This window comes from Eschrichtius robustus, chromosome 16 (genome assembly GCF_028021215.1).
Source record: "Eschrichtius robustus isolate mEscRob2 chromosome 16, mEscRob2.pri, whole genome shotgun sequence".
NCBI lineage: Eukaryota > Metazoa > Chordata > Mammalia > Artiodactyla > Eschrichtiidae > Eschrichtius > Eschrichtius robustus.
In genome coordinates, this window is record NC_090839.1 from 62,493,856 (window position 1) to 62,510,757 (window position 16,902).

The 16,902-nt window shown below is 45.3% G+C and overlaps 1 protein-coding gene across 2 annotated transcripts in view; it reads right to left on the bottom strand.

The window, feature by feature from the left end:
• Nucleotides 1–16,902, bottom strand: part of GRIN2A (glutamate ionotropic receptor NMDA type subunit 2A) — a 365,558-nt gene that overhangs the window by 29,264 nt on the left and 319,392 nt on the right. For both annotated transcript variants that reach the window (XM_068566045.1, XM_068566046.1), the window contains exon 10: nucleotides 10,117–10,304. In XM_068566045.1, the coding sequence (XP_068422146.1) occupies nucleotides 10,117–10,304 (188 nt within the window). The remainder of the gene's footprint in view (nucleotides 1–10,116; nucleotides 10,305–16,902) is intronic.

The following is a 16,902-nucleotide window of genomic DNA, read 5'->3' on the forward strand; positions in this document are numbered from 1 at the left end:
TGTTGTCAGATTGATAATAAACACTGCAACTCTGGATCTCAAGAGACCTATCGGGAAATTCACTGTGAACTTACACAGATAAAAACCCTCCGAGCTTTGAAAGAAAGGGAGAGTCAATGGCTCTCCAGGATATTTATGGATGTTATCTGTTTCCTCAGTAAGTGCCGTTCCATTGTTATTCCAAATATGTCTCTAGTTAAAATTAGGAGGGAGATAAACAAGTCTAATTTTTATGGTACCATCTGGTCACAGGCCAGTGAAGAAGCAGTTAAGTCCTTTATTGCTACTCTAGGCTTAGGATTGACACATTTCTTCCTTTGAAAACATTTCATTTCCGAATGAGTGCTTTGCCCTGGACTTAGTTTTTAGGTCATAGGAAGCTCAAAGTGACTTAGTTGCTGGGCATCAAAATGGTCATTTTAATCATCACCCCCTTTGGGTGTATGTATGTATGTATATGTATGTATGTGTATATCTATATCTATATCTATCTATATCTATATCTATATATCTATATCTATATCTATATCTATATCTATATCTATATCTATATCTATCTATATCTATATATATATATATCATCAAAGCTGCTATTTTGTGTATAAATGAGGTCTGGGTGCATGTAAAAGTCACCCACATAGAGTGGGAGCATTAATGAAATCCATAGGAAAAAATTAGACTCAGTCAACTCATCAGTAATGGTTTCTGGCCACATGTCCCTGGTGGTTTCCAATGAGACCACATCTGCATGTGTCAGGAATCAGGACAACCATCCAACCCAAACCTGGTTCCGGATCTAATTTAATCAACAGAAACACTGGCTCATTTTCTGCCCCAATGTGGGTCTTTCAGTCTTGCCTGCTTTTTTTTTTTTTTAATGCTGTTACTATGGTCAATACATGACAACGAAATCTTTGGAAGCAACAAACACTTTCATGTCTATTTTGTTCCTTTCTGAATGAGAAACATTCAAGCCTATTTGACTACTTCTGTTTACAGTCTAACCCAGTATCTCCTATGTTCCTTTTTGTGGTCAGCGTGCAGGCTGACACAAGTTCCACACCATTTCTTCTTTGGGTTTTCACAATCACCAAGGTCTCTGGATATGGAAACTCAAGTAAGAGACCTGAGAGAAGGAGGATGAATAAAACACAGGGCCAACATCCAACTTCATAGACTCCAAGTGGGTGGGGTCTATTGGCCACTGACATTAATATCCAGTACTTGCTAATCAGAGAATAAGAGGCTTCTAAATGCTAAATACTGTTATTCTAAAGAGTGGTTCTTAAGTCTTACCGTGTGTTAGAATCACCCAGAGAAGATGTAAAAATGCCCTGTGGGGTGAAAAATTAGGTATCTGTACTTTCAACAGGCTCCCCCAGTGAGTCTGATGAACACAGAAGTGCTAAAAGCATCTTTATAAGTAAGGTAACTGTGAAGGCAATAGAGCAAAAGCCTTTAATCATTTTTATGTCCCACCACCTGGAGCTTGGAAGCTGCTCAGTTATTCTTTGTTGATGAATGTCTAGAGGGAGAATGAATGAATGAATGAGCAAATGTGTGAATAAATTGGGGGGCTTTGTCTACGGTCCCTGGCCTTTGCTAACTTGATTACAAAGTTTGTGATTTACAGAGTAGCCCTGCTCAGCCCAAACTGTGATTTCCACCTCTGAAGTCTCAATTTGATTAAAATACGTTTAGCAAGGAACAATAACTTTCTGAAATGCTGGGGATTATGCAGCTCCGAGAATCTCTGTGGGGAGCAAGCAATACCAGCAACCAAGAAGGTCTTTGTGAACCTGGAGAGGCTGCTCTGCAAGCCTGTATCGGGGCCAAACATCTGACTCCTCTTAATTACAACCTGTCCTTGTTTCATTCCTTCTCATCTCTTGCTTCTGGGTCCTCAGTTTTCCCCAAACTGCCAGGGTTGAATGAGCTCAAAAATTAGGCTGAGCCTGTCCCCATGGTGCCAGTGCCTGGGGCATGGACGAGTCTCCTTCTCCGTGGAAAGATGGAGAAAACGTAGGTCACTTTGTCTCCCACCCTCAACCCCTGTCGCCAAGTTATTTTACCCAGTATCACCTACAGGCGAACCATGCTGTTCCTTCAGTGAAAGAGGAAGGAACAGAGGCTGGATGCTGACCCACCTGTGTTTGAATCACAGCTTTGCCCCTTCCCAGGTGGTATCGCCTGCCTTATGAGATGTCTGGGAGGGTTATAGCAGATAAAGGAGAAGCAATATAGCATAATGGTTCAAACGAAGGCCCTGGAGCCTGCTCGCCCAGGTCAGACGGGCCACATACTAGCCTGACACATTACTTAACCTTCCTGTGACTCAGTTTCCTCAAGCTGTACACAGGGAGTCGTCATCGTAACTCAGGTCACTGAATCACCATGAGGACTGCATGAAATTAATACATATAAAGACAGATTATCTTACGACCCATGGTTATCCCTCTGTAAGTGTTACCTGTCGTTATAAACGTCCATAAAAATAACAATGATAATGGTAGCTTCGAATGACTTCCATTTAGAGACATGGAAAACTGTCTCTTCCCCCTCCAAGTAAGCTCCCAGATTCAAAGCACCTCCTTTCCCACAGATCCCCCATTCTTATTTTATTCTTATTTTGACCATTATTTAAATGGTCCGAGGCTGCTGGTTGACATAGGGTGTTGCTGGGTCATCTGAGGACACAGGGACCTATGTCATGAAGAACTGAGGGCAGGGGAGGCCAGCGGGAGACAGATTAGACTTCTCCGAGGCAGGAGTGAGTCAGCCAGGGGTATGTGCCCAGCTCCACCAAGGAGCCGAGAAGGGGTAGCGGACGGCTGCCAGGCTTGTTCAGTGTCATCTGCAACGTGGCTAATGGCTCAGATGAACAAACCAGCCTGCTCTAGGTGCCCAGGCTGAATATTGCCTGACTAGTCCCAGCACACCTCTCTTTCTGGTCTCTCCTCTCCCCATTCTGCCTTTCTTTGCCCTCTCATCTCTCCTTTTCCTCCTCTTTTTCCCTGTCTCTTCCTTTGTCCTTCCTTCTGGACCATTCTTTTCTCCTTTATCCCTTTATCATTTTATTCCTGCTCTTCTTTCCTTTCTTCCCCTCATATTCACTGCCCCTCTTTCCTATCTGCCCCTTCTTTCTTCCTTTTTCCATCTACATCTTTTCCCCTCCCTCGGAAGAACCTACAATTTCAAGTCTTCTCTGCCTTTCTTGTCTTTCTCCAGACAGTCTAAGACCAGGGTCATCATACTTTTTCTATAAAGGGCTAGACAGTAAATATTTGGGGCTTTGCAGGTCCTACAGCTTCTGTTGCAACAACTCAACTCTGCCATGGTAGCGAAAGCAGCCACAGACAATACCTGAATGAATATATGTGGCTGTGTTTCCATAAAGCTTTACTTTCAAAAACAGGCAGTGGCTGGATTGGAGACGTGGTCACAGTTTGCTAAACCCTAAGGAAAACACTCCTTCTCTCATTCACCTCCTTGATCACAAACCACAAACTCACCAACGATTTATGATCTACTCCGGTTCTAAAAGCCAGGGAATATATAATCTTGCTGATTATCTCTCCCAGAAAAATTGCGTTAAAAAGAAAAAGTAGAACAGAGATATTTGCCTACTATAGCACACAAATTAGACAACAGAAGAACTTGCCTGTCTTATAGTGAATGTGGGGGTCAGACCGGACAGTGATTTAGTGATTGCCTCTTTGGGTCTCTTCCCTAGAGATACCTGCTGTCCTTCCCAAAGAAAAAAACACCCCCTTCATCAGAGAAGATATTTAATTAATGACATAAGCCCCCCAAAAGTATATCTGTGGTGTTTTCAAATCCATTCACTCACTTATTCATTCATCCATGGAGGTTTATTTGAGCACTTACTATGTGCGAAGCTCAGGAATGAGTCCTAGGGGAAACGAAAGGGCAACAAGAATGGACGCGAAAGCGTGTGCCCTCCAGGGACTTACGGTGCGGGGCACGGCAGGGGACAGGGGACGTGGAGAGGCCAGCAAGGAGTAGGCGTCTAGTGTGTGCCAAGCACCGGGTTAGTTTCTTTATGTTTGTTCTCACACTCAATCCTTAAACAACTCCAATTTAAAGATGAGGAACCTGGCACTCAGAGAAACAGATGGGCCATGCAGCTAGGAAGTCACAGAGCCTTCCATTGCACCCCTTTTTTGTGTTGGTTTGCTAAATGCCACAAGAATGCTATAAGCATGGAGCTAAAGGAGTTTATAGTTTATAAGCATATCTAGAGCTGTAGTCTTTAAGGAAATGGAGGGGTACATGGGCTGAAGGATGGGTCAGATATCAGAGTAGGAAATGGGTTCAGGAGAAGATGGAAGAAGGGACTCCATTTTTTAAAGGGGGTTGCGTGGAAAAATCCACGCTTACCTGAAAAAAAGTGCCAAATGGTGGAATTTCGGATACTGTAGGCAGCTAGCTGAGCAGGGAAAGTACTTAGGAGTGAGCTGGCCTTCAGTGATTCCCTCAACCCACACGCCACACCTTTCCGAAGCCAGTCCTAAGAAGACAGGCTGCAAAAGCCATGCAGAGATGTGCCCATCCTCAGAGTGGAAGCGTGGGTGCCTCACCACCCAGGCTGCAGGGGTGTCCAGCTCTCCCTGAGACTCGGACGTTGGCCCAAAATATTAAGCTGAGGAGCCGGACGGACGAGGACAGTGCTGAGGATATTAGCAACCCGCCCCGTGGCTCAGAGCAACTTATGAGAATCCTGATTAGCTACACAAAGAACTTCTGCAATCACACAAACACCCTCGACTCTGGCTGGCAGCACGGGGTCTCTCACCATCAAAAGCCATCCGGCAAGCTTCAGTGGATGGAAGAGCCGCCAACAAATAAAGGAATCAGGAACACTAACACTGACCCACCCGGAAGCAGGGAGTGGGGTTCTCCACCCCCCCAGCACTCCCCCACTCCAAGACCTGTGAGCATCTTATCCTGGCGTGGTGCTTTCCAAAGCTCTAGAGTCTATTGCAGCAAGGTTCCTTATTGACACAAGAGCAGAGGGTGGGGTCCTTTCTGATTTGTTATCAATTTGAATGAGTCTTTAAAGCGATTGCTTGCAAAGTTGCAGTACAAAAGGGACAAAGGGAACCCAATGCACCTATCCAACTGAAATGATATAGATGGAATCTTGAAAATATTTCATATATGATATTTATCATATATGCCCAAATACGATATAATTGGGGTCACTAACTAGTTTTAAAACTGGGAGAGTCCCAGCAAAATAGGTTGAGTTGGTTATCCTAGAATACAATATGAATACAAGAGATACATGTGTCATATCTTTCAAATATTTACATATGATATCTATCATATATACCTAAACATAAGTGCAATGGAATACACCATATAAATAATTTATAGAAGTATATGATAGGGCTTCCCTGGTGGCACAGTGGTTAAGAATCCACCTTCCAATGCAAGGGACACGGCTTCGATCCCTGGTCTGGGAAGATCCCACATGCCCCAGAGCAACTAAGCCCGCGCGCCACAACTACTGAGCCTGTGTGCCACAATTACTGAAGCCCGTGCGCCTAGAGCCCGTGCTCCACAGCAAGAGAAGCCACCGCAATGAGAAGTCGGTGCACCGCAACAAAGAGTAGCCCCCACTGGCCGCAACTAGAGAAAGCCTGTGTGCAGCAACTAAGACCCAATGCAGCCAAAAATAAATAAATTTTAAAAAATCAATGGTTTCCTTCTATTTTCTCAGCATCACTTGCTTCTGAATAATATTATTATATCATCTTGTTCTCCCTAATATCTTTTTGCTGGCCTCTATACATCGAAAGTGCTTTAACCTCTATGATCTTCCTTCTGACTCTTCAAATTCCAGAATCACATGAAAAACATTGCGAAATCTGTGGGCTTGCTGGGGCCTAAGAGATCTCCTGTTCAACCTCTCCTTTGAAACCAGAAATGCCATTTTTTTTAGGTCCCAGACTTACTCATTCTTTATGTTCTCACTCAGCTGTCAGCTCTTAGGTGCCAGGGTGATAACAGGGACCCACTAGCTACTTGCTGGTTGCTGGATAAGTTAATGAATGGGGCTTTGTGAACTCTGGCCTATTCTAATCTTTGTCTAGATCTTACTTGTTTTATGACTTATTCTGTCTTTTCATCCTTCCATTAAAAAAACCTGATATGTCTCATATTTCTCCTTGAGCATTCTCTCACCTACCCAAGATACCAAAGAGTATATATATGTATGTGTATATATAAACACATATATAGTATATATTAACTCATATATATATATATATATATATATATATATATATATATATATATATATATATATATATACGCATTATTACAAATATGTTTATACTTTGAGATTAGATATTTTAGTTCCATACATTGGCAACCAACTGGACTGTAAGATCCTTGAAAGAAAGAAGGAAAAGGCCATGAGGTCGCCTTCTTGGAACATCAGTGCCTGAGAATGTGTGTTTCTCAGTAAACGTTGGGCATTGATGATCAATGCTGAAAAGTACCTTTGAGTGTCCCCATGGTGCACTCCACCGTTTCAGAAAGAACATGACAGTTAGACAGGAAAAGGAAGGAAAGGTCTTACTGGGATCCTGTGTGTCTCTTAAGGGAGATCAGTAGCCCGTTTCCTAGGGAAACGCCTGGCAGGTTTCATATAAGAGGTTTCCACAATAACCAAACACTCCATTCAAAGGTTATATTTACACAGCTCATTAGGAAAATTTTTTATACTTTTCACGCTCATTAGACTTGTTATCGTCCACCAAAGCTACTCTATAACAAGAGATAAACACTCCATTCCAGAGGATGAATAGTAATTGGGGACCGCTCAGCACTGTGCTCTTTCCAGGTCTAATTTCAAAGCATAATTAATCCCGCTGAAGCTGCGTAGGTGAACTATTTATGCAGATGTGTTAATTCGTGTATTTACTCCTGGAGAGACGTTCAGAACTGGACATGGCTTTCCGCGAAGATTATCGTAAGACGCCCCCTGGAGCAATGTCATCTTCTCTCCAATGTCTTTGCCGCCGGGCGGTCTCTAAAGATGAAGCTGTGAAGACACATTTCCCATCCCAGAGAGTCTGGCCAGGAAAGCCACGAGTCGGGACAGAAAATATCTCTAAGAATCTAGATGCCCTGCTCGTACAAAGAACACGTCTTTGGCTTATCTGGATGCCTTTACTTTTTATTTTGTTTTATTTGCCACAAAGAGGACATTTTCTGTTCAGCACCGCATTTCCATGATGCTAACTTGACCGTATTATCAAAACCACGACACTAAACAGGCTGTGTTGAATACCGGATTTGTGGATGGTCAACAACGATGAGGAGGGGGAGGGGGAGGGGGAGGGGGAGGAGGGTGATGATGGTGCTGACGGCACTGGGGGCGATGATGGTCACAGCCAGCATTTATTGAACCACTTCTATTTCCAGGTGGCTGTACTCAGCTAGCTCTTTACATAGAACCTCTCATTTTGTCTTCTTGACAACCTTATCAGGTAAATATTTCTGCATTCAGTTGAAGATGAGTAATTACCCCTTTCACGGAAGCATTTGTAAATGGGACAATAGATACTGTTCACACACACACTAAATTACTTCTTCCTAAAGTATCTATATGTCTCAAGCATCTGATTAGCCAACTTTGATAGACATCCTAGAGAACTGAATGAAACAAGAGTCTTACAGGATTGACCCCCATCCAGAGTAAGGCCCCTTAAGTAGTGACTGACACTTACTCACTAGGGGACTCACAAGCCCGCTGAGCTGAAGTTTCCTCCTCTGTAAAATGAGTATAAGCAATATTTAACTTCATAAAGTTGTCAACGAATATTAAATTAAAGAACACATGTAATGCATCCGGTATGGTGACTGGCATATTCTATTCCCCAAATACGTTGCTATTTCATAATAGATGCTGCAAGAGTGACGGCAGTGGTAGGTAGGAGTAGAGTTAGAACTGACTTATTTGACAGCTACCCATCATATTTAAAAGTTTCCTGTCAAACGAAATGCATCTTGACACCAACCATTCATCCATGCATGTACTTATCCATTCAATCCTTCATTGACCAGTTACCTGTCATGTTCAAGATTCTGTAGTGTTTACTGCTGGAAACAAGACTCTCGTTTGCCGAGAACTGCACCCCACGTGGAGGTGCTTAGTCAAGCGCTGTGGTGGAGGGGTGCTTCACTTCTCTCTGTGTCCACATGCCTTGTCGTCTAACTCCCAAACTCCTCCCACACAAGGCAGAGTATACCTCCAGAGTATACTTTGGGCTTGGCCATAGGACTTACTTTGGACAGAAGGGTGTTAGCCGACGTGGATCTGACAAAGCAGAGACTTTTAAACGTGCACGTGCGGGTAGGTGTTTTTTCCTTTGCCTCCATCAGAGCCAAGGGAAGAGCTTTTCCCAGGTAGGTGTTGCCCCTTCAGCCTGAGACCCAGAATAAACACAGGTGGAACAGAGACCACAGAGATGACCCATGGTCTTGCAGCATCAGGAGAGCCACCACGGCCTGAGGCAGAGCTCTTCCACTCAACCTGTGCTCCCACGAGCAAAACAAATGCTACTGTCGTGTGCCTCCAAGATTTCACAGCTACAGCTGAGCAACACAGCCACAAATCACTATGACACAGCACAGAACATGGCTCTTGATCTGAGGAAGGTACAAATGCCCTATAGGGAATTCAAAGAATCAGATGCTTTCATTTGGGGGTGAAATATAAAACACACTTAGATCTCTTGATGGCACTGTGAGAATCCAGGGTTTAATTCTGGGAGTAGAGACTGTACGGCATTATGCACTTGGTTCAAATTCACACCAACCACAGGCACTAACCTCTGCCCCTTTCAATACCGTACTTGGCCATGGTGGTTGCCAGACTGTCCTCGACCGGCTCTAGACAGGCGTAGCCTGTCCTGGCACCATCTCCGAATATAGCTTCCACCGTTCTTGAAGGCAGCTTCTGCCCTATGCCCTGAGCTTTTGTTGCCTACTCACACTTACTCAAGTTTTAAGGGTTCACCTGCCATCTCTGCTGCCTTTGCTTTTCCTGTCTCAGTTTTGGCAAGTCCAAGGGTAACTAGCATGCCATGTGAGCCATGAGAGGATTCTAAAAACCATGCTAGGGAACAATGGGCTGCGGTGAGATCACCAGCTATGAGTAGAGAAGTACCATCATCCCATTAGACTGTAAGCCCCGTGAGGGTGGAAACAGTCTTTTTTTGCATGCTAGGCAGCCGAGAGGTGGACTCTAGTGGAAACCCATGGGATTTCTGCTCACTGCTCCCTTTAGAGAGATTGCCTCGCCTTCATTCCTCCATAGGATAACAGTTGGAGCTGTTGTGTTAGTACAACGTAACCCCACCCCTTATTCACTCCTGATGGGTCCAAGAAAGAGTGCTTGACCCAAAACGCATCAGGAATCCCTCCTCTGGAATTTGAAATTTAGAATTTGGCAAATAGAGATTGGGACTTATTGTAGCCTTGTTACATGATGTCACTGCTCTAGAGCAGAGTTTTTTTAACCCTGATACTATTAATGTTTGGGGTCAGATAATTCTGTGTTTTGAGATGTGGGGGGCTGTCCTGGGCATTGTAGCATGTTTGCCAGCATCCCTCACCCCTGGCCTCTACCCACGGATGCCGGTATCAAATAGCCTCCCTGTCATGACAATCAAGAACATCTCCAGACACAGCCAAATATCCCCTGGGGGGCAAAATCCCTGCCCCGCACTGAGAACCACTGCTCTGCAGAGAGGACCTATGAATTCCTGCTGTTGAGGCCCCAGGACTGCCCTGGTTCCTGTTTTTTTCCTCTGAACCTATTTGCTCAACTCTTTCTTAAATTCACTGAGATAGACACTTCTGCATCCTTAAAATAAACTCCTTTTAATTTACTGAGTCGTCTGTAATTGGTTTCCATTACGAGCAAACTAAAGAATCGCGGTATCATGTGATCAGCACTCAATAAATACTTTTAGTGAGCAAACTCATCACCCAAAGATCTACGGGAAAGCCAGTTGGAAAACAGAGAGTGTGAGGGTCTCAAGTCCCTCAGAAGTAGGGGGTCAACCAAGGTCTTACCATCACCCACAAACTGGAGCAGGGCCAGGTCAATCTGCCTCTTCCAAGGGGAGCCTTTCTGGAGGGCAATTCCATAACCAGTGGTGGCAAAGATGTACCCACTCCCGATGGTCACCAGCTTGCAGCCTTCGTCCCTCCCAGCCTTGTAATTCAAGACCGCAGCATCATAGATGAAAGCGTCCAGTTTCCTGCAATGACAAGAAACCAGGGAGTCATGGGGAAGGCGAGGTACCGTCTCAGGGCCCAGCTCCTAAGGCCTGATCCAGCATCACACACTTTCTTTCACACGGGAGACGATGATTCATGACTGCTCCATCCCATCATCATAAAAGGATCTATTTTTAATGAGGAGACAAAAGCCAGAACCTTTTCTCTCGAAGTTACAAGAGGCAGTTAAATAAAGACGTGAAGAATCCTTATGCCCAAGTGAGTAAACAGTTGAATTTGCTGGTTGGCAAGTTTTTGCCCTTAGCACTCCCAACAGTGAAGAACAGTGGTCTATTTAGAAAGGTTTGCATTAGAACAAAGTAAACCATTAAGGGACAAGGGAATCTGATGGTTTCGCGCAGGAAGGGGAGAGAGACTAAATAGGAATGTCTCTTCCTGCCCAAAGAAACAGGTTTATGAAAGATGTTTCATTTATATTATAAAAAATATTACATAATAATTTTTAGAAACCCAAATAATGCAGAAAATATTACGAATACAATTACAATTAAAATTGCCTATAATTCCATAACTCAGAGGCAACCTCTGTTAACAAATTTGTGAACAACTTTGCAAATTTTATATGCATGTGTACACACACACACACACACACACACACACACACACACACACACACCCCTTTTAAAACAGGGGTTGGTGGGCTTCCCTGGTGGCGCAGTGGTTGAGAATCTGCCTGCCGGTGCAGGGGACACGGGTTCGAGCCCTGGTCCGGGAAGATCCCACATGCCGCGGAGCAGCTGGGCCCGTGAGCCACGACTACTGAGCCTGCGCTCCGCGACAAGAGAGGCCGCGACAGGGAGAGGCCCGCGCGCCGCGATGAAGAGTGGCCCCCGCTTGCCGCGACTGGAGAAAGCCCTCGCGCAGAAACGGAGACCCAACGCAGCCATAAAATAAAAATAATAAATAAATAATAAATAAAAAACCAAAAAAAAACAGGGGTTGGTAACGTTTTCTATAAAGGCGAGATAAATAGTTCAGGCTTGGTCTCTGGTGCAACTACTCAGCTTTCTATTGTAGTATGAAGCCGAACTGTGTTTCCTCAAAATTCGTATGTTGAAGTCCTGAGCCCCCAGTACCTCCAAATACGACCTTATTTGGAGACGGGGTCATTGCAGATGTAATTAGTTGAGATGAGGTCAGGGAGCAGGGTCGGCTCCTAATCCAGTGTGACCGGTGTCCTTATAAAAAGGGGAAATTTGGACACAGACACGCACACAGGGAGAACGCCAGGGGAAGGTTGGAGTTATGCTGCCAAAAGACTCGCAACTACCAGAAGCCAGGAGAGAGGCCCAGGACAGATCCTTCCCAAGTGCCTTCAGAGGCAGCACAGCCCTGCTGACACCTTGATCTCGGCGTTCCAGCCTCCGGAAGTATGAGACAAAAAATTCCTATTGTTTAAGCTTCTCAGTTTGTGATGCTTTGTTATGACAGCCCTAGGAAATTAACACACAGCATGAAAGCAGCCACAGATAACACATAAATGAATGAATTCAACTCTGTTCCAATAAAAGGTTATTTACGAAAAACAGGTTGGCCCATGGGACGTAGTTTGCCAACCCTGTTTCAACTCTCCAAATACAATTACACCACGCAAACCGTTTCACCAATGGCTTTCTTTTCTCGTTTAACCCCACACATAGTGAGTGTATTTCTATGCCAGTAAACAGAGCACTCTTTTTAATTTTTTGGTACATTTACTTTTATTGAGGTATGCCTTATATGAAATAAAGCACTAGATAAATCTTTACATGTGTGTACATCCTTGAAATCACCACGCAGACTGAGGTAGAGAACAAGACCATCACCTCAGAGGTCCTGCTTGCCCCTCCATTCAGCACCCTCCAAAAGGCAAGCATCCAGTAATCCCCTCAAAGGCACGGCTGTGCCTAATTCACGACCTGCATCCTTACTGGTGGGCATGTATGTTGTTTCCAATTTTTAAAGTTATTTAACAAGGCTGAAATGATCAACCTTGAATACAGGGGATGGATATCTCAACTCTAACGTAGGTAGGAAACTAAATGGGCGAGTACTCAACTTCCTGACACTTTTTCAACTTTACTGCCCTTCACTCCCTAACAAGAAGACATAAAACAGTGAAGCAAAAATAAAACAAAATAAAATAATAAAATAAAATAAAAGTGGCAGGAAGAGGATGTAAAATGCTGCATCCTTCCAAAGACAGCTGCTGAAGGACTCCCTATGAGAACAAAACTATTTGGAAGGTTTACAGCTGTGTTCTTCATTTTAACTTTTTGTTTCTGTAATGGTCAGAGATGGGGCAAGACTCCAAGGCTTGTCTCACCAACAGAAAGACTCTGAAGCTTTCGTCTCAGGGCTGTAGGGTTGGAGACTTGGTTTTATACTCTGAGAGTATCAAAAGGGGATCAGATCATCCAAGTGGAAGAGGGGGAAAAACTGGGCATTGTCAACAGAAACGGCAAACAGAGCTGTCGAACCAAGAGGAAACACGCTTTCTGGACAGCCAGCAATGCTGAGATCCGTGGAAATACAGGTTGGGGAGTTTTTAAAGGCTGGTTTGTGTATGATGGCCGTACGGCGTGTGACAGAAGCAGTGGAGGAGCAGGTGGAAGGGATCTGAGTTCTAGTCTACATTTACATCTACGATGGCGCCACCTCGGAAAGTCACTTCCTTCTTTTGCACTGCTGGTTTCTCATCTGTGACATGAGGTTGTCACTGCGGTCCTTCTGAACTGTGGCATTCTACGGTTCTGCAAGCCAAGAGTCACCTTCTGTCAGTCTCAAGAGGGAAAGTGAGACTCTGGATAACACGTGTACCCTGAGGACTTCAGGACAAATGGACAGCATGTGTACTCTTAATGAAGTTGGGGTGCTTGCCACCTCAATACTTCATGTTGCCATGGAGATGGTGAGAACCTGGGTTTTATTAACACTTTCTAAGACTCCTGCAACTCTCTTCTCTCAATTCCTCAAAAAACAAACACAAATACACACACAGGTGCATACAGGTACATTCAAATGTTAAGGCCATCTGTTGGTATTCATGGGGTGGAAGTCCCCCCCATCCTGTTAACCCACCACACACTGATGCATTTCTGCAATGGAAATCTAAAACTGTACCTGGCACTCATACGAGAGTTGCCCAACAGCAGTTTAAATTCATATTTTATGGACAGGCACAGATTTCTGCAAATCATTACCATATTTCATGACAAATCTTCAGCTGAGCAAAAAACAGCCGGATGAGCCCAAAGAAAAAGGGAAGTTTTCTCAGAAAACAAAGTTTGCAAATGCAAGATGCCATCAAGTCAGAGGGAGGACAGCTGCAAAAGACACAGTTAATTCTGAGCAAAGCAATCACACGCTGGCATGTCTGGGTGGGCTGGCGGCCATGCTCTTAGAGCGGTCTGGCCAGGGAGACTCTCTGTGGTCTCAGGGCCACGTCAGAACCCAAGTGAGGACAACACATGAAGGAAACCACAGGGCCATGCGGACTTTGATTTCTGTCCCCCATTGATGATTCTAGAGAGCTGGGGTCTAACTGCAATGGCCACAGATACCTGCATGTTTAAAAACATCCTGGGGCTTACACAGCTCCGTCTGATAGACAAGGCCATTGTTTGCACAATGCTTGACAAAAGTGCACAGCATTTTACATACATTGTCCCACCGGGGCCTCACAAATGCCCAGTAGGGAAATTTATTATTATTATTATTTTTCTCCTGTGTTGTCTATGAGCAGGTGGGGTTCTGAGAGGCTGAGGCAGCCTGAAGCTCATCGGCAGTATTTCCAAACTCTGTACACAAACCCTCTTTGGCAGGATTGTCTAGGAGAACTTTCTACAATGATGGAAATACTCCATATCTGTGCTATGGCTATTGAGCACTTAACATGTGATTAGTGCAACTGAGAACCTGAGTTTTTAATTTTATTTCATTTCATTAATTTAGATTCTGGTGTAAATGGCCACACGTGGCCGGCAGCTACTGAAGCGGCCGGCACGGTGGCTCCTGCTGGGCCGGGGAGGTGGAGGGAGCGAGGGCCCCGGGCTCTCCTTGCTCTGACTCAAAGACCTGTGCCTTTGATCTCTTTCCCACTGAAGGAAAAATGTTCCCATTGCTGAAAAGAAAAGATGTAAAACTCACTGACATCCTCAAGAGTGGGCTTTGTGTTCAAAGACTTTGAACAAGGCACCTGTATTTCTGAGCTTCATTCTTCTCGCTGCAAAGTGGAGCAGACGTTACCTGCCCTTCGAGGGCTGTTGGGAATAAAGTGATGTTATATAAGGAGATGTGTGCGCAGTGCCCGGCACATAACAGATGCTCAAGACACACAGATGCGTTCCACTGAATTCAGATTTTACAGCAAAGGAGCTTACAACTTTTATGCATTCTGTGGGACAAATCCAGTCCTGAATACTTTATATGCATTATCTCATTTCACTGACTCCTTTTAACTGAGCAAAGATGGATGCACTACTGCCGTCCCCACGGAATGAGGAAACGGAGGCACTGAGAGGTAAAGTAAGGGACACAGCTGCCCAGCTTAGGTAAGTGTCAGAGCAGCATTTGGACTTAACACAGTCTGATGACAAAGGCCACAGACCTAACTACTGTGACCATGTTACCCATAAGACTTGTGGAATAAATGGAAACAGCTCTGTCTACTGCTTTGAGATTCAGACTGGGGGTTACAGCTCTACGTGAAGCCCAGCGTTATGAAAAAAAGTGGAAGGATCAGAGCAGAGCTGTCAGTTTTAAAAGATTTGGTGGGTCGTTCAGTTTCATCTGTCTCTTTCCCAGGAGATGCATAGCCGTGTAAGGTCTGGAGTCACCTCCACAGAAAACATCTCTTGCCCTCAACACATCCTACCCTACATGTCTGGGAGACATTTAGGCATAGATGGCCACAGCTTCTTGTTGAGGGTAGGGGGTCAGAAAGAGAAAAAGGCCACCTGAAGCCCAATTTAGACCAAAAGCGTTCGGGGGATTGGAGCTGCGAAGGTGGGAGACCGAGTGACATCTTAGGCTGCAGCGTAATTGGCAGCGCTGGATTTGGAACAACACAGAGATCAGAGGCTGGCGCTGGAGGGAAGAACCCCTCAGAACCCAGAGCCGTCAGCGGGAAGCTTGAGGGCTCACCCGGAGGGAACACAGCGATGCTTCTCTGCTTGGTGTTTTCTCCTCCTGCTTTTCAAGGGGAGACCATTTGTGTCTCTGCCTTCCCAGCTCCTACCAGGCCACATGGCTGCCACTGGCTCCGTGCTTCTTCCACTGGGTGGGTGAGGCTCAAAGGTCCGGTCTGAGAACCGTGATGGGGACAGAGGCCCCACCCAGCCCACCTCTCTGCCTCTGCTCCCTACAGAAGGGCGAGCACTTCTCCACACATTTGTGACAAATGAAACGACATCTCGGCTCCCCAGTGCAAGGGCTGGAACAGAACCGGAGTCTGAAAATTCATGCCGTGCTGGGCTGGCTGTGTGATGTGCCCACCCCACCCCAGGCATCACGGAGGCTGTGTGGGTGCTGCCACCCTCTCCCTGTCACCCACAGCCCTCAAGGAAAGCAAATGATAAAAAATGACAGTAATTCAGAATGACAGGGGGAAATAAGACCTCCTCTCTGCAAATTTGCAAAGGAGCAAAGTAAGGAGGACTGTCACGTGCGCTCCATGCCACTTTAACCGAGCGGCTTCCTGCCAGATTCTCTGACGGCTCTGAAGAGCTGCCGCAGCTTCCTGGAGCGTGTAGATCTGACCCTGTTACCTCCGTCGGTCTCTCCTGTACCTACACGATGGCCTGAACGTTCACTCCTGGCCCCAAGGCTGTCTACCGGCAAAGTTGACTGTCCCTACAGAAGGGGACACCATGGCCCCCAGTCAAGGCATGGCCCCTTTGGGGAAAGGGACTTGTATTGTCAAGTGGCTTGACGTTTCCTAATCAAAAGTTTCCGGTTTTAGCTCATCATCTCCTTATGCATGTTCTCAGATGCTCTCTGGGGGTCTCAGCACATTTAAAGGCTAATTATACAGTTAAAGTTAATTATTCATTCATTAACATTCAAGAACTCTTTAACTAGACACTGACTTGTTCTGATGAATGAAATCAGTGTGTGTGTGTGTGTGTGTGTGTGTGTGTGTGTGTGTTATGTGTGTATGTTTTGGAGGTCTAGTCTAAAGCATTACTGAGAATTAAGAATCTCTTTGGGGACTTCCCTGGTGGCGCAGTGGTTAAGAATCCACCTGCCAATGCAGGGGACACGGGTTCGAGCCTTGGTCTGGGAAGACCCTACATGCCGCGGAGCAACTAATCCCGCGTGCCACAACTACTGAGCCTGCGCTCTAGAGCCCGTGAGCCACAACTACTGAAGCCCGAGTGCCACAACTACTGAAGCCCACGTGCCTAGAGCCCATGCTCCCAACAAGAGAAGCCACCGCAATGAGAAGTCCGTGCACCACAACGAAGAGTAGCCCCCGCTCACTGCAACTAGAGAAAGCCCGCGCGCAGCACAGCCAAAAACAAATAAATAAATTAATTAATTAATTTAAAAAAAAAGAATCTCTTTGATGAGAACTGA